General features: G+C 34.5%; 3 protein-coding genes, 1 long non-coding RNA gene and 1 other non-coding gene across 6 annotated transcripts; 3 read left to right on the forward strand and 2 right to left on the reverse strand.

The window, feature by feature from the left end:
* Positions 1–106: 106 nt before the first annotated feature.
* LOC117326314 (MAPK regulated corepressor interacting protein 2-like) lies at positions 107–5544 on the reverse strand. 2 transcript variants are annotated; one of them, XM_033883011.1, is made up of 6 exons: positions 5442–5544; positions 5256–5327; positions 3065–3211; positions 2651–2710; positions 983–1030; positions 107–766 (listed from the first exon to the last, which is right to left on the reverse strand). In XM_033883011.1, exons 1-6 carry the CDS (start codon positions 5491–5493, stop codon positions 696–698), a joined length of 450 nt encoding a protein of 149 aa, XP_033738902.1. In that variant the 5' UTR covers positions 5494–5544; the 3' UTR covers positions 107–695. The 2 variants fall into 2 exon arrangements, with proteins under 2 accessions (XP_033738902.1, XP_033738910.1); XM_033883019.1 differs by having other exon boundaries at positions 3065–3204; positions 5255–5327; positions 5442–5543.
* On the forward strand, positions 1393–2198 carry LOC117326331. Its single transcript, XR_004532468.1, has 2 exons — positions 1393–1704; positions 2068–2198. It is a non-coding gene; the product is annotated as an uncharacterized LOC117326331 (long non-coding RNA).
* Positions 5545–5733: 189 nt separating the features above from the next.
* Trnag-ccc lies at positions 5734–5804 on the forward strand. Its single transcript has one exon. It is a non-coding gene; the product is annotated as a tRNA-Gly (tRNA).
* Positions 5805–8365: 2561 nt separating this feature from the next.
* LOC117326336 (putative ATP synthase subunit f, mitochondrial) lies at positions 8366–12744 on the reverse strand. Its single transcript, XM_033883048.1, has 4 exons — positions 12395–12744; positions 11092–11190; positions 9279–9395; positions 8366–8500 (listed from the first exon to the last, which is right to left on the reverse strand). Exons 1-4 carry the CDS (start codon positions 12504–12506, stop codon positions 8478–8480), a joined length of 351 nt encoding a protein of 116 aa, XP_033738939.1. The 5' UTR covers positions 12507–12744; the 3' UTR covers positions 8366–8477.
* Positions 12745–15462: 2718 nt separating this feature from the next.
* On the forward strand, positions 15463–21072 carry LOC117326347. The gene is made up of 2 exons (XM_033883060.1): positions 15463–15553; positions 19648–21072. The coding sequence occupies exon 2, from the start codon at positions 19691–19693 to the stop codon at positions 21029–21031; it is 1341 nt and encodes a 446-aa protein (XP_033738951.1). The 5' UTR covers positions 15463–15553; positions 19648–19690; the 3' UTR covers positions 21032–21072.
* The last annotated feature ends 345 nt before the right edge of the window (positions 21073–21417 follow it).

The raw sequence follows: 21417 nt of genomic DNA on the forward strand, positions 1-21417 counted from the left end.
GTTATCTTGTTTTCATTGCTTTGTGGTGAGTTTTTGATAAACAACAGATGCTGGCCAAGCTCATGAGCACTCTGTACCATGCAAGCTAAATATAAATCAACACAGCTTAACATATAATGTACTTTACTTGTACACAATATACACAATATACACAATTCTTCATCTATACCCCATACATCAACATTCATTAACACAGTTAAAATAATGTACAACAATTTATGATAAAATGAACTATATTCAATCATTGATTTACTTTTACACTATAGATTCAAATTTTCCCCAGTCCAGGATAAAATATTAAAACAGTTACTTTTTGTCACACAAAAATACATTTTCACACAATCTCTACTGTACAGCCTCTTCTGTAAACTTCTTTCTGCTACGAGAATGAATAAAATGTTGCCTTCATAACATGTTGAGCCATAGAGGTTCTGATTGGGACATCAGAGCTACAATATCAATTCATTGTACAAAACCAACAATATATAAAACCGAAAAAAAGTTTACAGAAAATTTACTCTGTCATACAATCTCATATCATCCCTTTGGTACCACAGTGTGACCTCCACTTTGACTTATGTTTACTTGCTGTGTTGTTAAGTCAAAGTCCATCAAGGCACAAGGGGTGGTAGCTGACCCTGTATCACTGTGGGACAGCTTGAAAGACATCTGGCAATAATCAATTGTCTGCTTCTTCAGCTTGAGCCTGTAATTTTTTGCATGGTTCTGGTTCCCCAGTAGCTTGCAAGGTCAAATGGTTCAAAACCTGAAACATTTTCATAATTATGTAAACAGTCAATATTATTCATCAGCTATCATTATTCCATCATACAGCATGAATTTTATTTAGGGGTAATTTACTTCCTTCTTTAATTAGCCAGACATCTATAAAATATATAAGAGTATCCCAAATGATACAGAGGAAAATGTTTGGAGTTTCTATGAAACGTGAAACACAAGACGTGGAAAAACTCTATCTTACCCTGTAAACTAGGATTATGCATTTTGTCCTTGTAAACAACTGGTCCACCTGGAAAAAAAATTAATTGTTGCAATATACAAATGTGTCGGAATCAAAGTATTACATAACACTACAAGTGATGGTCAATATTTTTTTAAGAATAATGTATATACAGCCTAGTTTTAGTATGTAATTTTTTCTAAACAACCTTATCACGTAATAGATACATAATGGGTACGAGTGATGTATCGGATATATCACACGAGTGTGATATATGCGATACGTCACGAGTACCCATTTTGTATCTGTTTTATCCAATGACAGTCGAGGTTTTGTCACCCACGTGCCTAGGGGTGGAGCTATAAAATTGATCAGAACCTGTCACTGTGATATGTTTCCCGCCAATTTCTGACACGTTTTGTTTTCTGTCACAGTAGCCCATTCATTTCTAGTGAGACTGTCAACCATGACGGATCAGGTACTGATCACTGATGTCGATGTGTTCACTGACCTCGACGATATAACATTATCACAGGCCGTAGATAAGTATGAGTATGAACTTGAAGATAGTGACACGGTAGCTACTGACATTGGAATAGTTGATACCAAGGAATTAACTCAGCCAATTGTTGTAAATGAACTGAATGGTAATGTGAAAAACATGTGAAAGGCTGTAGGATTCGAGGGAAATTACATAAACCATTCCGGAAAGAGGACCTGCGCTACTTCCCTTTACCAAGCAGGTAAGTGTAAAATCATATCGTTTGAACAAATTGTGAAATGAAATATTTTTCGTAAATTTCGACGTTCACAATGTCACAAAATCCTTTCAAAATCCGTGAAATTGTTCATAAAGAAATCAATGAATCGGTTAATCGGTATTTTTATCCACTCGTCTTGTTATCATTTTCATCACTATTTTGTTTATGATAGGATTTTTGTGCAACGAAAGTATATTGTTACATTTAGCGTAATCTGTATAACCATTTTTTTTAAATGACTGAAATTTTATATGTAATCATGTAATGTATGCTTTTTTTACTGACCTGTTAAAATGGATTTTACTTAATAAAATATTAACAGGGTTTTATATTCTGTTTGGTCAGGTTTTGATGAACAACTCATTATGGACAGAACGGTACATCGCAGCAGGGCTGTACGTGCATACAAGATGAAGAAAGAAGACGGAAAATTTCTAAACGGCACTCGTATTTCATTAAATTTTGTTTGAAATGCATTTCCTGTCTTTGTTCATTTGTCACGCCTACATTTGAAATTGGCCCCGCCTCAAGACCTCAAGACCAATCAGAAATGCCATGTGATATTTCAGATATCACATATGTGATATTTGAAATATCACATAGTATGCAATATATCGCCAACAAAAGATCAAAGAAAAACCGAGGCGTCATTGGATAATACATAGTTATTGTGTGTACAATTTCATATTGAAAGTAGGGAATGTTTTTTTTCGAAACCACCTGTACATGAGTGACCACATCTACAGAATCTAGTAAATTAGTAGTTAACCAATTTTAATTGGGATAGTTGACAAAATCTTAGCTTCTACTTTTAATGCAATAAAGTAAGAACTAATGACCACTTTTGAAAATTCATAAAATAACATCATTTTTAAACACTTTCTTTTCTTTTTTCTTTTTTGTTTCAGTAAATAATTATCAATTTTACCATCTCTTTGATTGGAATTCCGTGAAGACATTTCCATCTCATTTTTCACTTTGGACCATGCTGTAATTACAAAATCAATTAAATTAATTTCTCAAACTTGACAAATTCAAAAACAAATAAAGTAATAACCATGTTGATTTGGACAGTACTGATTACAATGGTTAGTGTGCTATGACTTTAACATCTGTAACAAATAATTTTTGGAATACATCATACATGTAGTTGAAAATGGATGTAAATAAAGCAGCAAAGAGTGTGGGATATCAAATTTAAAATTAAATATGGGAACAACAAACATATGAAACAATTTATCTGCAAAATATGTAAAACTATCATTTATTATCAAATTATAAAGACAGATCAGTGCTTAATTATAATACCAGAGAGTTATGAAACATCATAAAATGAAATTACATTGCATTACAAATCGGACAAGTTCTTCATGTTGAATTTGTGAAGAGGTTTCCAGCTGGGATCCATTTGCATTTTGTGGTCGCTGGAAGTTTCCGCCTCCACGCCTTACAGCATGGGGGTTGAAGTATGGTCTCGGTGAACTAAAACGGAAATGAATAATGCAAGTCTATATATATAGTGTAAATGTTTTGAATATAACACTAAATGCATAAACTATATGCCTATACCAAGACAAAAAAGAACATTGTAAATTAAATGTAAGACTATTATGCTGATGACCTGACACTAGATAAGTTAAGACACCACAACCTTTAGCTTATTAACTATATTGTTAGGTCTGGAGAAAAGTACCATAATGGGATCATTGTGAATTTTTCTTTTTTCAATCAATTTTATTGTATGGCCAGTAATTGTGTTTCAATACTAAGCTCCAGTGTGTCGGATGTGATTGATTAAAGTTAAATCATTTTCATTTTTATCAAAAGGATATGGAATTGAAAAAAAACCCAAGCTGTCACATATAAGGAATTAGTATAAGGAATCTGAATTTGAGACACCATCACATTGATCTGTAATATCCATTTCTTTTTTTCGTGATGGACTTTCCCAGCCTATTTGAATATTCAATTAATTTCTAATATGCTTTATCTCAAATAGCAATTATATTATGATTAACTGAAAAAAGGAAATGGGCTCCAGTATAAATTTATAGTAATAGAAAACCTAAATTTTGAGCTGATTTTACATTTTACCCCAGTGGATAAATAATTTTTAATATTTGCATCCCAAAGAAGTTTTGATATTGTATGCATCAAATCTTTCTGTGTTATATAGATAGATGTTTGGTTTAAACATATTTCATTGCCTTAAATTAAAGTGTGGCAGACCAAAGCTAACAGGAGGAAGTAAAGTGAAGGGAACAGGAAACAATTCCAGGACAGTCCAGAATTAGAATACATGGGATGAGACTAAGGTGGAGGATGTTAAGAGAGTAAGACTGTAATTATAACTGACATTGAAATCAGACAAAGAAGTACTTTTTGACATGTAAGTAGATGCAAAACGTTGCACCTTAATAATATAACTTTTTGGACTTATTAGACAATTGTTTACTTCACAATGACACAATACTGTTTAATAGCTATAGTCATCTCATAAAGTAAACATGTGCAAGTAAAATCCAAATTCCAACTTGTTACTTCCAATGGAAACAGCAAAAGAATTTTCGGACTTTTGACAACAATTGTAAATAAGGACATGTTAGAGTGAATTTCATCTGCTGTTATATCAATATTTCAACTTATATAATTACGTACAGTATAATCTTGAAACATAATAAGTTGGGCATTCAGTTATGGTGCTTCAGTACAAGTAGTACACTTGTTCCAAGTAAGATTTGAGATATATTAAAACCAAACGGTTTGTAATCAATGACGAACCCTTCCACTAATGTTTTGATCTGATATATGTTTTGAAGGATAGTTACAGAAACATTAAAAACAAGATATTTCAATATAAAACATTATTTGAATTAAGATAAAATAAAAAAAAAAACCTTAACAAATGATAATAATATACATAAATAATATTTAAATTTCTAATATAATTAGGTTTATTGATTGTATGTATATTGAACATGTATTTGTATATATTTGGAATAATAAAATAATTTTTGAATTGAATAAAATGGCCCAGTTTATGATTGGGATATATTCAGGAACTACAAAATATATCCATATTGATTCTTTTATTCTCCAAGATTATTTAGAGAAAGTTGCATATACTGGAGTTTAAACCTTCTGATAGAGTATATATTTATCTCTTTTTTTTTATCCTTGTCCGAAAGGCGGCACGGGCAGCTTATAATTATATACAGTAGGTCTAGAGAAGAAAGGTATCCTATATGTTTTTTAGAGTAATTGATAACATATCAACTTCATGTGATTGCTCCTACTTTTTCACGTAAATCGTGTTCAAATATGCCAGGATTTGTATACGAGTCTAGGCCTAGTTTCATATGAATGTTGTTGAATGATCAGATGACGAAATCGGTAAACACGTGGATAGAAAGGTAAATCCGTAACCTTGCCAAATTCTTTCGAAAAAAATAACACAGAAAACAGAATACAAGATGAAATTAATATAGCTCGTATGATCATGTGACACGGGCACTTTCACTTGCAAACAAACCTCATTATAACGCCGTTCGAAGGTTCTTTCTCGGTGTCCTTAATTTCAAGGTTGTCGAGTTGCGTAGCAGGACCTAAGAGAAAATAAATACATTTAGAAACGAAACAGAACACTTTTTCTTCAAAATGACACACACATGGGATCACACTGTTACATATAGCGAGAGTATTTTTAAAATGAATCTTACCTCTGCGGGTGCTAGCAACAATTTTTCTGGGTCCTCTTGACAAAGCGTACATCCCGTGGTTACTTCCGTTTCAAATCGATTTATGCGCATCGGTAGTGCGCAACCATGTGCGCTTTGTTGACATTTATTAATAGTATATTTTCTAAATTTCAAGATGAATATTTAAAATATGGATTGAGAACATTGATCTACTTACTCAGTTGAAGCAATTTTAATACACAAAGTGACATAATAAGACAAAATTGATAATGTCTGCTAATATATATTTTCAATTTCCAGCAGTTGAAGTAACGCGCCGCTGGTGTAGTGGTATCATGCAAGATTCCCATTCTTGCGACCCGGGTTCGATTCCCGGGCGGCGCACATTTTTTTCAACCTCTAATAATTCAGAAATAAACAAGATACCACTCATCACAAACTGATATTAATGTGCTTTTCTCTGAACATTAAATCAAAAGAGAGGTCGTTAACCAGAATTAGTTTTTTAATAACCTCATTCATTGAAATTTTTATTTCAGTTCTCTATTTTCATAATTATTTATTTAATAAGGAAGAGTTTTGATCAAAAATTTGGTTGGATAATTTTTCATTGTTTGTAAATATCAAACAATTAATGGGATATTGATCTTGCCTCCAATCTTGATCGAAATTCTGTTGTGATTTTCACTAATAAAGTTAGACCGCCCTTCGTCGTCCATCATCGATTTTTGGCATGCAAAGCATTCTATGTCGTGAGAAGCCATATGCATTCCTTTAAAAGCACCTACGTACAGAATGTTTTAAAAACAGTATTGTTCAAGGTCATAGGGATCAAATAGGCTGAAATTTTAAACGCCTTTGAGTCCCAGGAAGTTGATATTGGGTCTGTAGCATGCTGGGTGAAGGGCTACCAAGTTTGTTCAAATGAATGATCCCGACTCACATTCAAGGTCACGTCGGTCAAGTATGCTTAGATCTTTAAATGACTTCTGCATAGCCAAAAAGCCGAGACATTATATTGGCCCTGTAGCATGCTTTCAAATAACTTCAGGATCCATATATGAAAAGATCAATGCATTGCAGGTCAGGGATTCGGGCCCATCGGGCCCTTGTTGTGTTCAGGTATATAGCAGTCTTTATTGTTTTCGCAAAAACAGTTTTAGCTTGACTGTCCCTTTACCTGACCAAACAGAAACTGCTACCTGAACACAATAACAATCAAATTCTGATATTTTCATTAAATATTTATATTTATATATATTAAATATGTTTGTATGATTGATATGTAAGCTTGCTTGAAATTTTTATGCAGTAGTTTTCTGTACTTTCCATTTTATCTTTTGCACCACTGGCAAACATTTTCGCTTTACATGTTCAATGAGGTAATTGATTAAGAGCAATATGGGGATCAGTCCAAGCATGCTTCCCCAATTTATTCTTCTCTTTCCAAGTTTGATGCTTCTCCATAAACAATAACTCATTGTTTTCTGTCTTCCATGAAGTTCCTGATCCAACCTTGAGTTTTGACCTCTAATGTCATAGCCATCCAACTTGATTAAACAGATTGTTTATGAAGAACGGTGTCAAATGCTTACGCCGATTCTTTCTCTTCAATTAGTTTGGTTAATTTTGTCCATGTACATCAACCCTTCCACGACTTTAAGTGATATCAATATTTCTTTGCGCACTTCAAACATGTTTTTTTCCAGATGAATACAGTCGGCGCCCCGTGATTTTGAGACATTTATTTCAGTTAGCGTTTCCTCGATCAGTCTCGCCTATTGATTGCCATTGACATTAAGAGTTCCCCTGATGAAGATTCAAGCATACATTTTGTATTTTTGGTCTGGACAGAAAACCGAAAGACAATCTGATTAAAATCAGCTGTTATATGTCTTCATTTTCTACGTACTACGCCTGAACATCTGAAGGTGCTTAATTTGCTGTCAATGTGGCCATGTAACAGCTGATGTTAATAAGATTGACCAAAAGAAGTCCGATAAGATTCAAGAGTGAATAGAAAAATAGACCAGTAAAACAATACATGTATTTATATTCTTGTAGATATAAGAACATTACAACACTCATGATCATATGGCTGTGAATGCCAATTTGTTTAGAATTAAAGGAAAGACCTTTCGCAAACTTCACATATATATGTTCCCATTGGTTCCTAGTTTTGCCCATTTCATTTTGAATCTTATCAGGAAAACAGAATGGCCGACAGCGCCATTTTTATTTGTGGTGGTTGAACTTTTTTATCGCCATTTCTTAAGAAGTACTTGGATATGACTGAAATTACGTTGGTTCCAGTTCATCTCTCGTTGTACCCGTTCAATTTTGAGTCTGATGGTTTTAAAAAGTTCAACAGGCAACCATTTTGAATTTTGTCAGTTTGGACTATAAGCTCACCCCTATTTCTGAGAAGAACTGGTACAATCTATCTTAAACTTGATATGTAGGGGCCCCTTGGTCACTAGTAGATCTTGTTCCATATAGAGTTTGACCAGGAATATAAAATGGCCGACAGGCAGCCATGTTGAATTTTGTCAGTTGAATTTTGTTAATCGCTATATCTCAAGAAGTACAAGATATTTACAAGTTGATGTGTCGGTTCTCTGCCATTCAATGTTATGTATGATAACCAAGTAATTTTTAGAAATCTGAGAAACAAAAATGGTGCCAGGTGAAAGTTCTTGAGCAATCTATCTCAGATTACTTATCTATGTAGGTTCCCCTTGTTTCGAAATGATTCAGAGGAAGAGGAAAGATGGGAAACGTATAGAAAAGTTTAATCTTGTATAGATCCAATTAAGATTTGACAGTGGGGTAGGGACCTATTTCTTTTTTTAAGACCTGTATATGTATACCTTTTACAGCAACTTCTCTCTGTGACTGTGGCAGTAACCACGGGATCAACCAAATAAAAAAAAAATGAAACTTAATCTCTCCCAAAACTTTTTATTATTTCTTAAGTTACAAAACAAATCAAGAAGTGTCTATATATTCAGTCTACAGTCCATCCACTGGAACATATTCCATACTAGCACTCCATCATCAATGATACTTCCGCTTGTCAACTGTAAACATAATATCATTAACAAAATTACTTAGTAACAGTGATAAGTTGGGTTTTTTTTAACCATCTTCCACGAGAAAATGTTTGTCAGAGCTTGTAGGAGCTATCCCCTCTTTGCATGCTCTCTAATTTAGAAATCATAAATTGTACATGAAAACAATCACAAGAAACTTCAATGTCATGTTTAACATATAAATGATAAATGTTGTTGTGGATGTGACATTATTATTAACAAATATTGCTGATGAATAGATATATGGATTAGGGCATCAGTCCTGATACATGTTAAATGTAGTCGGGAGGCATGTAGGGCTATGTATGACAATAGGAAAATAACAAGAGCAACATGATCAAAACAGGGAAGATACTCCCTTGTGTTGTATTTCTTATTTCCATGGTAAAGTCATGTTTTCATTCTTACATAATGTAATATTTATCATCGATCTATCACTGCAAAAATAAAGGGTTGTATGAATTCAAATTCATCCATTACAAAATATTCATTTTGCTAAAAATTTAAATTCTCCATATTTTGTTGATAAAAAAGTTCCCTCCAAAATACAATTCTTGCTTAGATGTATGATTTCCTAGCTAAACAAGATCTAGAATTCTCCTTGTAAGTTGTAACTAAACAAATTTCAGATAATTGTCTTACTTTTTTATCCATATTTGGAAAAATTGGGGTTTTGTTTTGTATTTTTCCCAGAATGTCCAGATTTTGAGAAAATTAGCATGGAAAGGCTCAAATGAAAACTTGTATTCTTAATCAATATACATACAGACATGGTGGAAATGGTCACGTGCTTCGTTGAGTGCAACTGGTATACACAGGATTGGGAGTACCTTCCAGTTACCATTTTTACATGTAACATACTTCAACTTGAAACTCCAAAAGCCTGAAATGGAAAATCTTGTAAATAAATTTGTTAAAATGTAGAAATTATTTCGGGCAATCACTTGCAAATATGACTCCATTACATTTCAAACCCACTCAACAAAGAATGTAGGCTTAGTTGGAATGTTGGTTGCATCAGTCTATGTGAATCTATTCTAGTCAATACTTAATTAATACAAAAATACAGATTTCATCCTACATTTTTTGTTTTGTTTTTAGTGGTGTAACATTCTGGCAACAGCCAGGGTTATATATATATAAGGATGGGTGTAAAGGAGACACCAACAACCAGGGTTATATAAGGATGGGGGTGAAGGAGACACCAACAGCCAGGGTTATATAAGGACAGGTGTAAAGGAGACACCAACAGCCACGGTTATATAAGGATGGGTGTAAAGGAGACACCAACAGTCATGGTTATATAAGGACGGGTGTAAAGTAGACACCAACAGTCACAGTTATATAAGGACAGGTGTAAAGGAGACACCAACAGTCACGGTTATATAAGGACGGGTGTAAAGGAGACACCAACAGTCACGGTTATATAAGGATGGGTGTAAAGTAGACACCAACAGTCACGGTTATATAAGGACGGGTGTAAAGGAGACACCAACAGTCACGGTTATATAAGGATGGGTGTAAAGGAGACACCAACAGCCAGCTGCAGGGTCACATAACGACAGGTGTAAAGGAGACACCTAAAGTAAGAAAACAAAGAAATACAGAGTAGTGACGAAAGAGAGGAAAGATTTAAGTTTAAGATTCCAAGTGCTGTAATGGGGTCAGAAGACTGATTTGGTTCACTTCAATGGCCCCTTATAGAAGACACTGAAAAAATCCCTGATTCTTCTGGGGGCCCATGCCCACTTTTAGTCACCAACTACAATCAACATGCAGTGGGATACACCATGCCTTATTCTTGAGCTTTCTGGTGTCCCTTAAAAAAAGACAAAAGAGTAAAAGACATCAACCATGCAGGGGCACCAACAGTAAGTTGCCTCTTATGACATGTAGCGAGATGCAGCAGGCATATTCTTTCCCCGATCCTGTACAATCAAATTTCATCCTACAACATGGAGGTATAGCAAAAGGTGGCTTATATTATTATGATGAGTGAACGCAAAAGTGACAAGCGACTCAAGGGACCTGCATTGCTCACGACACCTGGATATTTCGGTGAACATTGCAAAACTTATTCCCTATTGGGCCCTGCTCTTGATCTTGACCATATTATTATTATCATTATTTAATCAAAATTTTGAAAATTTCAGTCAGTCAGAATGCATGTTATCAGCACTGCTATAAAATCACTTAGCAGTCACTTACCTTAACAGACCCTAGTATTATTGTAGTATACATACTCAGTAGCAGTATAGTGGTATTATAATAACCATTGGGATTGTGTAATACTGTGTTTGGCATGACAGTCATCTTAGCATCATTTCACAGGCAAGTATGAGTTGAAACCAACTGGTGGAACTTAAGAAAAAGTTGAAAATGGATTTTTCAAAATGACATTTTCAGACGGTGGTCTTAGCCAAGTGTTGTTATTTTTCAGAAACTCACTTGCATAAGATCATCCAGGATCACTTCAGGAAAGTTTTAGCTTAATTCTACCGGTGGAACTTGAGAAGAAGCTTAAATTAGGTGTTAGAAGCATTTAAGTTATATTCCTTAAATAATATTTTAAACTTTACCTCTCCCAATGGCCCTTGCAGCTCCTTGTGGGGAGTAATTCCTTCTTGAAATCCAGGATGGCAATTCCTTCATTTTTACATCCATAACAGGTTTGTCAGCTGAAATTAATTCGAAACTATCATTATATGTCAATAAAAGCCACTATCCATAGCATGACAGAAGCTTAAGTATCCATGAGAGAAAGTCTAATACACTTTTTATACTATGTATACACCATCTCCACATGCTCTCAAGTGGAATCTTTCACCAAAGTTCAATCAGAGTTTTGTGTAGATAAAACATTCCCCTGACCTCAATGCATATGGTTTGTGTTTAGTCAATATATATAGAACACCACTGCAGTCACCCATCATTGAAGCTAGAGACAAACAAGATTCTTTCATCAAGTACTGCTACTTTATTTGGTGAAAATGAAAAGAATTGATATACCGATACATTGTAGTAGAGGTGAGGGTCAAGGGATTTTACTTTTTTTTTAGAATAATTTAACTTACCTGTGAAACTTTGAAATAAGCCAGAATTAATTATGGGTATGTACAGCATGTACAACCATTTTGTTTTTCTGATCAAAAATTGAAATTCAATCTGCACAACTAGGCACTAAGGGGAACCTACAAATGAAGTTTGAGACGTATCCCTCCAGTACTTTTCAAAAAATAACGATAACAAACTTCAACTCTTAAAATTCAAGATGGCCACCTGTTGGCCATTTTGTTTTTCTGATAAAAAATCTAAATTTAAATGGCACAACTGGGGTTCATAAGAAATCTGAGAAAGATCATACTTCTGTCATATATTAGGACCAATGGAAACCTACAATATCCTTCCAATAGAAGAAATATTGACAACTAACTTCATCTGTCAAAATCCAAAGATGTCGCCAGTCGACCATTTAATTTGCCAACAAAAACCTGAATGGGCACAATTAAAGACCAAAGGAAAACTACATCTAAAGTTAGCCAATACATTAAATTAACAGTGATAACAAACTCACAGTCAATATCTAAGATAGCCACCTGTCGGTCATCTGTGTCTATATTTCTAGTAATTACTTCAGTAAAAACTAATAAAAAATCAAAGATTTTCTATCCTACATTTTCTGACATTTTAACCGAAACACGCATCTTTAAGGCCTTGTACTACGCACAACATTCTAATTCTTAGGGACCTACATACACTCCAGTGCGGCGGTATACCAGTACGGTCAAAATAACACTGTCCAGATCCGCATGTGGAGTCAAGGACGTGAACATGTAATGGCGTATTTAAATGTATATTCAAATAATGTTACTGATATCTTACGTTTTCCATAATACCGCGAAGGGTTGAATGTACCATGCACCCTTGGCTTATATAAAGGATCGTATTTGCCGGTTTCTGCGAGAGCCTCGTAGATTCCCCGTGATACCGACATCTTGCTTCAAGGGCAAAGTAGCTTCTAATATAAGGGTCCAATTACACATTATTAAAATCCGGAACACGTTATTAATTTATTAATTGAGTAAATATATTTTGTGTCAAATTAGAAGCAGTGTCTCACTTGAATAAACATTTCAAGTCAGTAACATTGCCTAAGCTATATAAGCTATTGCTTTTTATTCGTGCATTTTCAAGGCGGATACTGGCTTCACCGAGTCCGTTTTCTTCATGTCCTCGTCCACAAATATTCCTACGCCAGAGCTGTCTCCATAAAAGCGATAATGGCAACATAAATTAACAATAACCGTAACAAGGTAATAAGATGATATAAATACCTGGATCGCAATGTATTTTTGGGAAAATACCAGATCCAGGTATTCATATCATCTAATAGACGACTTCCACAATGATCATGTCAGGGTATCGGGCCGACCATCACTGCGCCATTGTAACGTTCTTTTTTAAGTAAGCTGCGAGTATTTCTGGCTAGGCGATTGGGTGTCGTAGGTCGTGAGTTCGAGGCCCGGTCAGGGCACGAGTCATAAAGTTATCTTCCTTCGTCATTTGTGTTTTTATATATACATACTTATTTGTATACACAAAAAACATAACATACCATATGTAAATATATACATAAAATATAAATATATAAGGGGTGTAGGAGAAAAATCAGAATCTATTTGAGTTTGCAATGTACATGTATATCTGAGTGACTTGACAAATTCTTAAATTTTCATCTTGCAATAAATCATTTCTTCCGTGTAAAAGTAACTGCAGATCTAGTGGAATATACTCATTCATATCACGAAACAATGCTATTCTCTGGTTCACATAAGTATTACAAGCAAAGAAAACGTGATATGTATCTTCAATTGGGTGTCCACATTGGCCGTGACGGTAATTAATCAAATTTACTCTTTATAGGTCATTGTTAAGTGTGCTGGATTTGTTTCTTGTCTAGCATGCATTTTCTAGCACCGAAAGAATAATAATTTGGAACTACAGTACTGTTTTCGAGGGATTTTTTAAAGGATGGATAAGACACTATTTCTGATTTCAAGATCAAGTTGGTTCCACTGTCGAATGGAGGATGATAAGGAGGAGGAGTTAGTTAATTGTAGACGGAAATTTGGTAGAGAAAATTTGTGTGAATCACGCAGATTGTATTGAGAGTTTTCTGAAACAGGAGGAGGTATTATAGTGACGATAAGTACTTTGGAACCAGGTGATTTTTAATTTTATAAAATAATTGAATTTTTCTTCTGGAACGTCTGTTACACGATGGTTCCAATCCACTTTCTGAATAGAGGGATTCTCTGCTGGCGTACGATGGTAACCCAGTTATAATTCTGACAGCTTCTAACTGTAGCTTTTCGAGTTTGTCTGCATCACTAGAGAGAACACCCATCCCAAACTTCACAACAATATTCAAATAATGATAGACAATAAGCTTTGTAAATCTTTAATAAAGTTTGCTTGTTTAATACATATTTCAATTTACGAAGTACATTTAACTGCTTTGCAACGTTTTTACCTTTTCAGAAATTAACTCTTCCCAAGTATCTTGCCAAAATTTGGCTCCTGTTTTTATTTTGTTTACAACAACCACAATTAAACGACAACAAAACGCACACTGAACTCAAAAGAGGCGTAATCTGTAGTGATTGGTACTACAACTTTGTGATGTCAAATAGTGGCGTCCTTGTTTATTTTAGAACAAATGACAATTTTTGTACGGAAAACTAAACAAAAACGAGCCACAACAACGTTACTTACATAACTGAAGAATTGTCTTACATATCATGTTTCGTGTTTGCTAATTACTCACAAGTTTTATTTATGTTTAGTGTATATTTATTAAGATTGTACGCATTGCCTGGCCCGGTAAAGAAATATTGATCGATATATTCCGTCGTAAACGTTTATTGCAATGAAAGAAGTCAACAACAACAACAAAACAACTAAATGATATAGATTCATATGTCGGAAGACAAATCATATTTCTAAACGGGGTTTCAAAAGTATAGATGTTGGTCGAGGACCGTTGCACCGGCATCCATCTATAGGGACTTGAGTGTTACGTTTCACCGAGAACGTTTCCATTTCATGCTGATATATTTCCACAATTTCAACAAGGGGTTTTTAACTATTAGAAATAATAACAGTACGGTTTTCGTTAAAATAATAACACAACAAATTTCGCGAAAAAAATATGCTACATAAAATTTGGAAGAACTGGAATTTTGGGGCCGATATGACAATTTTTTTGGGCCAAACGGTTTTGGGGCGTAACAATCGGGGCGAAATGGTTGGGGCGTAATGAATGAAATTTTGGGCGTAATAACTTTGGGGCGGAACGCCTGACATCCTAATGGATATACGACCAGGAATGATTAACATATTGGGAAGCACGGTAACATGTTTTAAACTGACATTTTACCTTAAGGGTACGTCGTCTCTTTGTGACGTCACAAAGATACGACGTATCCTTAAGGCAGAGACTTATAGGCCTACGTCTCTGCTTAGAATTATGTTACGGAGTCCCTCACTTTTTGACACTTTTGATTTTTATATGTTTTTAGTTTTGTTTTAAAGTATATATGAAATGCAATAAAAAGAAATATTAACCTACCAAGATACGCCTCTGTTAGCTATTTCAAGCTAACAGCGAAATAGAGACTTAGGTTTTTTTATTGCCTGTTGGATCTTGTCGCTTGTTCCTCGTCTTGGCGCTTCTTGTCGTATTTTAGGTATAACTTTTAAAGGAATATCGAAGACATTTTCTGTTACGTTCTTGTAAATCTGCAAAGACTGATTTATATAAATAAAAATTAAAATGATATTTTTTATCATAATTTCTACATTTATGAAACGTTTTATTTTGAATATCCATGCCATAATATTAGGACTATATCACGGTTTAAACACCCCGGAAGCTGATCGTAGCTACATCCGGTGTGTTGATCGGTCGAAGAATCGGTTGATGAGCTAGGACTGCGATTACTGTACTGCAGTATGTTTTGGCCGACGTAGAAACACAGGGTGTGTATTATAGTATTAGGCCAAACTGGAAATTTGTCTGTTTGGTAAACGGTGCAATATTGGTATTTGACAACAGAAAATGTCTCGTAACTCGGGTTACAATTAGTTTACTTCAAGCAGTGTTTTTAGCTTACATGACACAGGCAGGCAGATTAAATTGGGCAATTGATTACATGTTCATTTATCGCTGTTATAACTATGAATCGTTTAAGCTTGATGTTTATAAACAACATTTGAACATATTCTATATGATGTTGCAATAAATTTTTATTCGAAACGATATAGTACTTTTTAGCATTGTCAGATGATTTTTTAGAAAAATGTTTGACACCAGTGTATGGAATTTTCTAACAAAATAATGTATACGTTCGTAAAACACACACAAAACAGCTTAGCTTTCACAAATTCTCCCTACAATTTACTCCAATCTTTATGTCAAATGATATGTGATAAACAATGTAATTTAAAATTTTGATTGACTTTACTGCATAGACTACTGTAGTTATATTTATATTTGATTACTTAATTGTAAATGTTTTGTAAATAATTAACCGAAATGGCTATTGAATACTGTGTAGCAGGCCGGGTTTTAATTGTAAATAGTTGTATGGTCGCCTTCTAGCTTCCGGCTAGGGGGAATTTCCCTTTAGCTCAGTCGGTATAGCGGCGGACCAGTAAGCCGAGGGTCGCGGGTTCGATCCCGGCTGGCTGCACACTACTACTCCTTGAACTTTTACATTGGTGCCGCAGACCACTCCAAGTGAAAGCAAGAGGCTTCCTTGGAGATAGAACCTGGGTTGGTGTGTTCGGGGGCGAACACGTTTGAAGGAGGGAGTAGTGTAGCAGGCCGGGTTTTAATTGTAAATAGTTGTATGGTCGCCTTCTAGCTTCCGGCTAGGGGGAATTTCCCTTTAGCTCAGTCGGTAGAGCGGCGGACCAGTAAGCCGAGGGTCGCGGGTTCGATCCCGGCTGGCTGCACACTACTACTCCTTGAACTTTTACAACTGTTAATGAATGAGAATCCCGACCTAACTGATAAATGATGAGTTGAATAAAAAAATCAACAACACCAGATAATCGTCACGCGATAAATTCAAAATTTATTTTAATTTTCTTACAATTACATGTTACAAGTGATTAAATTCATATAACAGAGTATGGTTAAACTAGACTATACCTCTTAATGCTGTTTTTGAAGTTCAAACACTTACTCAATATATTTATAAATGATTGTTTTTTGATATTTAAAACATGTAACGGTAAAAGTTTTGCTCTAGTTTGGGCTTCATTACTGACATGCCATTGGATTTAATTAGATTTTAATTTAAAATGATGTGGACTTGTATGATGAAAATGGGTATTGGAATTGTTAAGAAATGTTAAAATAGCTTAAAGTTTAGACTAAATTATTTGAATGTGACTACATAAGAATGGTATTATCAGTAATAACTACAAGTACCACGTGCACTATACATCCCAAAAACAAAAGTAAAAACACGGGCGAGGGAAATTAGAGTTATTTTTCCTTACGGCCAACACCGTCTGTTTTAAAAGCCGTATTTAGGAGTTTTGACATGGTTAAACATGCGAATAAATTCTATGGTTATGAAAGGGGATGTTGAAAATGCATAAAAATGCCATTTCTAGGGTGTACAATGCCATTTTAGACATTAATAGTTAATTTTTCCATTTCTGTTACTTCCCATTTTTCGTCTTACCTCAGAAAACTAAAACGCAAGTGGACACATTAACATAATTTATTCATACTTCAATAGAACTCATCAGCATAAATCAGAAGCATCGTCATATATCTGTAATTTGGTCTAAAATATAGAGGCCTAGGGTATGCAGAGGTTGTAATCAGAAGTGGAGAAAAAAACCCACCACCAGTGCTATCTACCGGAAATTGGTATCACTACACTGCAATTTTTTATTCAGTTACTAAATTTGTTCCTATCAAAACTGCTTGCAGTATGATTAAATGCTGTTTATAGATAGCTGTACCCCCAGCACATTTCAGTACTCTTCATATATATATACTGTAAAAGTGGGAATGAGTAGTTTGAGTAACGGACAGGCCCAGAGACCTGACACTGGTATGTAGCATGATGAGATGAAAAGCTACAAAGTTTGTTCAAATTAATGACCTTGACCTACTTTCAAGGTGACAGGGCTCAAATTTGCTAAAATAATTAAACAACTTAACAAAAATGAAGAGAACCAGGATCATGATATTGGGCTAGTATACATAGCATCCTCATTTCTGGGATTGAATAACCTGGACTTTCAATAGTTTTTATCTTAATATAGTAAGAGAGCTGAATTATGATATGGGTCAGGAATATGCTGAGTTGAGGGTTAAATGATTTGTCAAAATGGATACACTTAGCCTAATTTCATATTGAAATGACTAATATAATGAGGTATTTAGCTTAGCAGTCGCATATAAATTTAGGACAGTAGTTGGATAAGAGGTGAGCGATACAGTCCCATTGGGCCTCTTGTTATACCTAGTGCTGTTATTTTATTAGTATATTCATCAGTTTGTTCAAATGAATGTCCTTCACCTATTTTTAATGTTACATGATCATGAGTCAAATGTGTAAAAAAAAAACACCTTTAAATGACAACTTCCCAATACCCAATTAGATTCCTGATATTAGGGTGGTTGCATGCTGGAATAAACCTAGCCTATTCTTCTATTTTAATGAAGTGATTATATTATCAGCTTAGCATCTGCATAAATGACCAAGATCAACTTTAAAGTAGCATTTGAAGCAGTTGAGTGATACAGGCCTATTGGGTTCTTTATTTAAAGTAAGACCATGTGCTTGAAGGCATTGGTCCAAAATGTTGATTAGATTTGGACTGTTTATGTCTTGGTACATTGTAATATAACAAAAATAAACTTTAATATTTACTGAGGATAATTATAAAAGACCAGTAAAGCTAATCGTCCACAGGGTCCTTGATACTAATAATAATGGATGTGTTGCTCTTTTATGTAAGCATTGAACTATTACCAGATGATAGCTAGTCAATAATGAATACAATTTTGGTGACAGATAAGTAGAATGTCAGTAGTGTCACCCTGAGTTAAATTCTATTAGGGTGACATTCTATATATATCTGTCACCAAAATATTGTATTCATATTGATTGTATGATAGCATCTGGTAACATGTTGCATTTTGACTTATTTTCTTAACCTGAAACAAAAAGGACTTTAAATTTGTCACTTGCCAACACACTGACATCATCATGTGCGAAAAAATAATATAGTTTGTCTTGTCATCCAACTGCTAAACAATTCAACAAGCACATGAAATGGTTTGACAACAAATTGAACTTTTTATTTATTTTACAAAAGTCTCACCTTCTCAACTTTATTTACTATTTTAATGGTTTGGTAGAATTTTTACTATTTTAATGGTTTGGTAGAATTTTTACTATTTTAATGGTTTGGTAGAAGTGATGATGCAGGATTCAAATGGATCACATTGAGAGACTGGATTTATTATTTTCTGAAGAATTTATATATAAAAGTTTTCCTGTCAGTATAATAATTGGTCAGATGAGCATCACTAGCAGACAACATTGATGAACTTGGTAATCATACTTAGAGTATAGCTTATAATAATTTTGTGGCAACATTGTTTTTGACATGAATTTATAATATCCTAAAAGAGGCTTTAATTTTTCTTGTCGACCTATATCTATATAACTTAAACTAAGAAATTCGGAAAGCTACATATATCGAAACCAAAAAAGACTGGCAGCTATATTTGTTTACCCAGAACACTTCTAATGAAGTCCTACACTGACTGAATCACTGCAAATTGTGGTATCAGTCTAATATACAACAATTTGGTTTTCTAACATCATAAAGGCAAATGCCACACTGGATGTAAATATACGGTAACTTTAATATGTATGATGTTATATTGTACCGATTTAATACTGGTACTCATTTATCATATAGAATTAAAATACCTTATAATATGAGCAGGTGAGCTATTTAAACAGCTTGAATTCTCTTACTTAATTTCAACATAACCAACTTTTCTAATACATTGTATACTCAAATATTTACAGGTCTGAATTGAGACTGCAGAGGAATAGATGAAGACCACCAAAGATGTCTGCAACAAACAGATTGACAGAATGCTTAGCAATAACAAATCTTCCATCTGTAGTAGTTACACATATGCTTTCCTTCCTGACATGGGAAGAAAAGCTGAATATCATTATTGCTATCCCTCCTTGGTGTTCCTGCTTAAGAGCTGTTTCTGCTTGGAAGTGTGTTGAATATGGCAATGAACTGGACGAGAATGTGTACTTTTTGAAAGAAAAGCGTACTAAGTTCTTGTTTTGTATAAAACAGTATGGAAAATACATGAGGTCTATGAAGTTAACATTTGGAAGTAAACTGAATCATATGGCAATAAAGATGATGCATGCAATCAGTGAATTTTGTCCTCATCTGGCAGATTTTCATATAGGACAAGAAACTCCAATGCAGGTGGATGAAAGTCTTGTTTGGAGGAAAAGTGTGGTCAATGCCATTTGTGGTATCCTACAGAATTGTAAGATATTAAATAGTGTTTCTATCTGCCAGCCTGTGATTGATTGGACAGAATCTCCTGACAACAACATCATATTGAACATCATACAGCAAGGTCTAGCTCACAAGGTCACAAATCTAGAACTAAATGCTGAGTCACTGTGGGATCATGAAGGCTATCTGGAGTTTCTCAAGAACTTTACTCACCTGAAAAGACTTGTAACAAGGAGAGAAAATATCACCGATGAAATTCTACTCTTCTTGGTTCAGCATAAATTGGAGGAGGTGACTTTGGTTCAGGAAGAGGAAATTCCTCTTCAACAGCAAGAGCATCTCAAAGAAGGATTCTGGACAAAAGTTTTGAACATCTGCCCAACATTCCAAATAGACATGATCTTGAGATACATAATGGTGATCAAGGATTCCTTCCCAGCTAGGATGCCTCTAAGGACATTGATACTGGACGACCTTGTTAACATTGTAACTAAAGGTGTGCTGGAGCACCTTGTAGAAAATTACAAGGATTGTCTACAACATTTCACTTACACAAATTCTCTCCTTGAAAATTACGAAACAGGAGACAGAAGACTTCCTTCTTCCCTTGTTAACATGGCAAAGAAGTGTACAAAATTGAGATCTTTACAATATGGATTTCCTTTGTCAAGTACCTCAGTCTTGCTTCTAGCCCGAGCTAGAAAACTAGAAAAGCTCCTTATCCAAGCAGTAGAGGTGTCTTATGAATATGATTGGCAGACTGACCCAGATTGGTCATTAGAATTTGTAGCTTGGCTTAAAACAAGTGGAAAGAATGAAAAAGCACTTGAACTTGCTGTATCAGAAATCCTTGGCTTCAATTGGAAACTCAATTATGATCCTTTTACTTTAGATGAACAACTCAACACTATGTATATATGAAAACCATTGCAGTTAATAAAAAGTTGCTATATATGGTTTAAGATGTCTTGGAATATTTTTATTTCCTCACCAACTTATATAATTATCTAATAAATATAAGGAAAGTGATACAGAATACTATCTATTTTGCCCGTAGTCTCTGAACCAGAAACTTGGCTCTTCATCCCAGCATGCTACTGGCCTGAAAATAAATATCAATACCCAAGGCCTCTTGGTTGATGTCGGAGAAGCTGCCAGATTGCATACTTCTTGACTAGAGAGGTCTTCTCTTTAGCTCGATTGGTACTTTAAGCTCACCTGCTTGAAGTGAGCTTGCTTATGTTTTCAACATGTAGTGCATTGTCACCTTTCATCTGTTGTTCGTTTGGCTGTTCTTTTAAATGATT

Source organism: Pecten maximus, chromosome 1 (assembly GCF_902652985.1).
Source record: "Pecten maximus chromosome 1, xPecMax1.1, whole genome shotgun sequence".
Lineage (NCBI taxonomy): Eukaryota > Metazoa > Mollusca > Bivalvia > Pectinida > Pectinidae > Pecten > Pecten maximus.

Bases quoted from the DNA above. Each gene is read 5' to 3' on its own strand.
- LOC117326314 (XM_033883011.1), bottom strand. From the start codon at position 5,493: ATGTACGCTTTGTCAAGAGGACCCAGAAAAATTGTTGCTAGCACCCGC. The intron at 5,328-5,441 runs GTAAGATTCATT...ATTTTCTCTTAG, and splicing joins TGTTGCTAGCACCCGCAGAG to GTCCTGCTACGCAACTCGAC. The intron at 3,212-5,255 runs GGTTTGTTTGCA...TTATTCATTTCC, and splicing joins TTCGAACGGCGTTATAATGA to GTTTTAGTTCACCGAGACCA.
- LOC117326336 (XM_033883048.1), bottom strand. From the start codon at position 12,506: ATGTCGGTATCACGGGGAATCTACGAGGCTCTCGCAGAAACCGGCAAA. The intron at 11,191-12,394 runs GTAAGATATCAG...AATTAATTTCAG, and splicing joins TTCGCGGTATTATGGAAAAC to CTGACAAACCTGTTATGGAT. The intron at 9,396-11,091 runs GTAAAGTTTAAA...TTTCCATTTCAG, and splicing joins TGCAAGGGCCATTGGGAGAG to GCTTTTGGAGTTTCAAGTTG.
- LOC117326347 (XM_033883060.1), top strand. From the start codon at position 19,691: ATGTCTGCAACAAACAGATTGACAGAATGCTTAGCAATAACAAATCTT.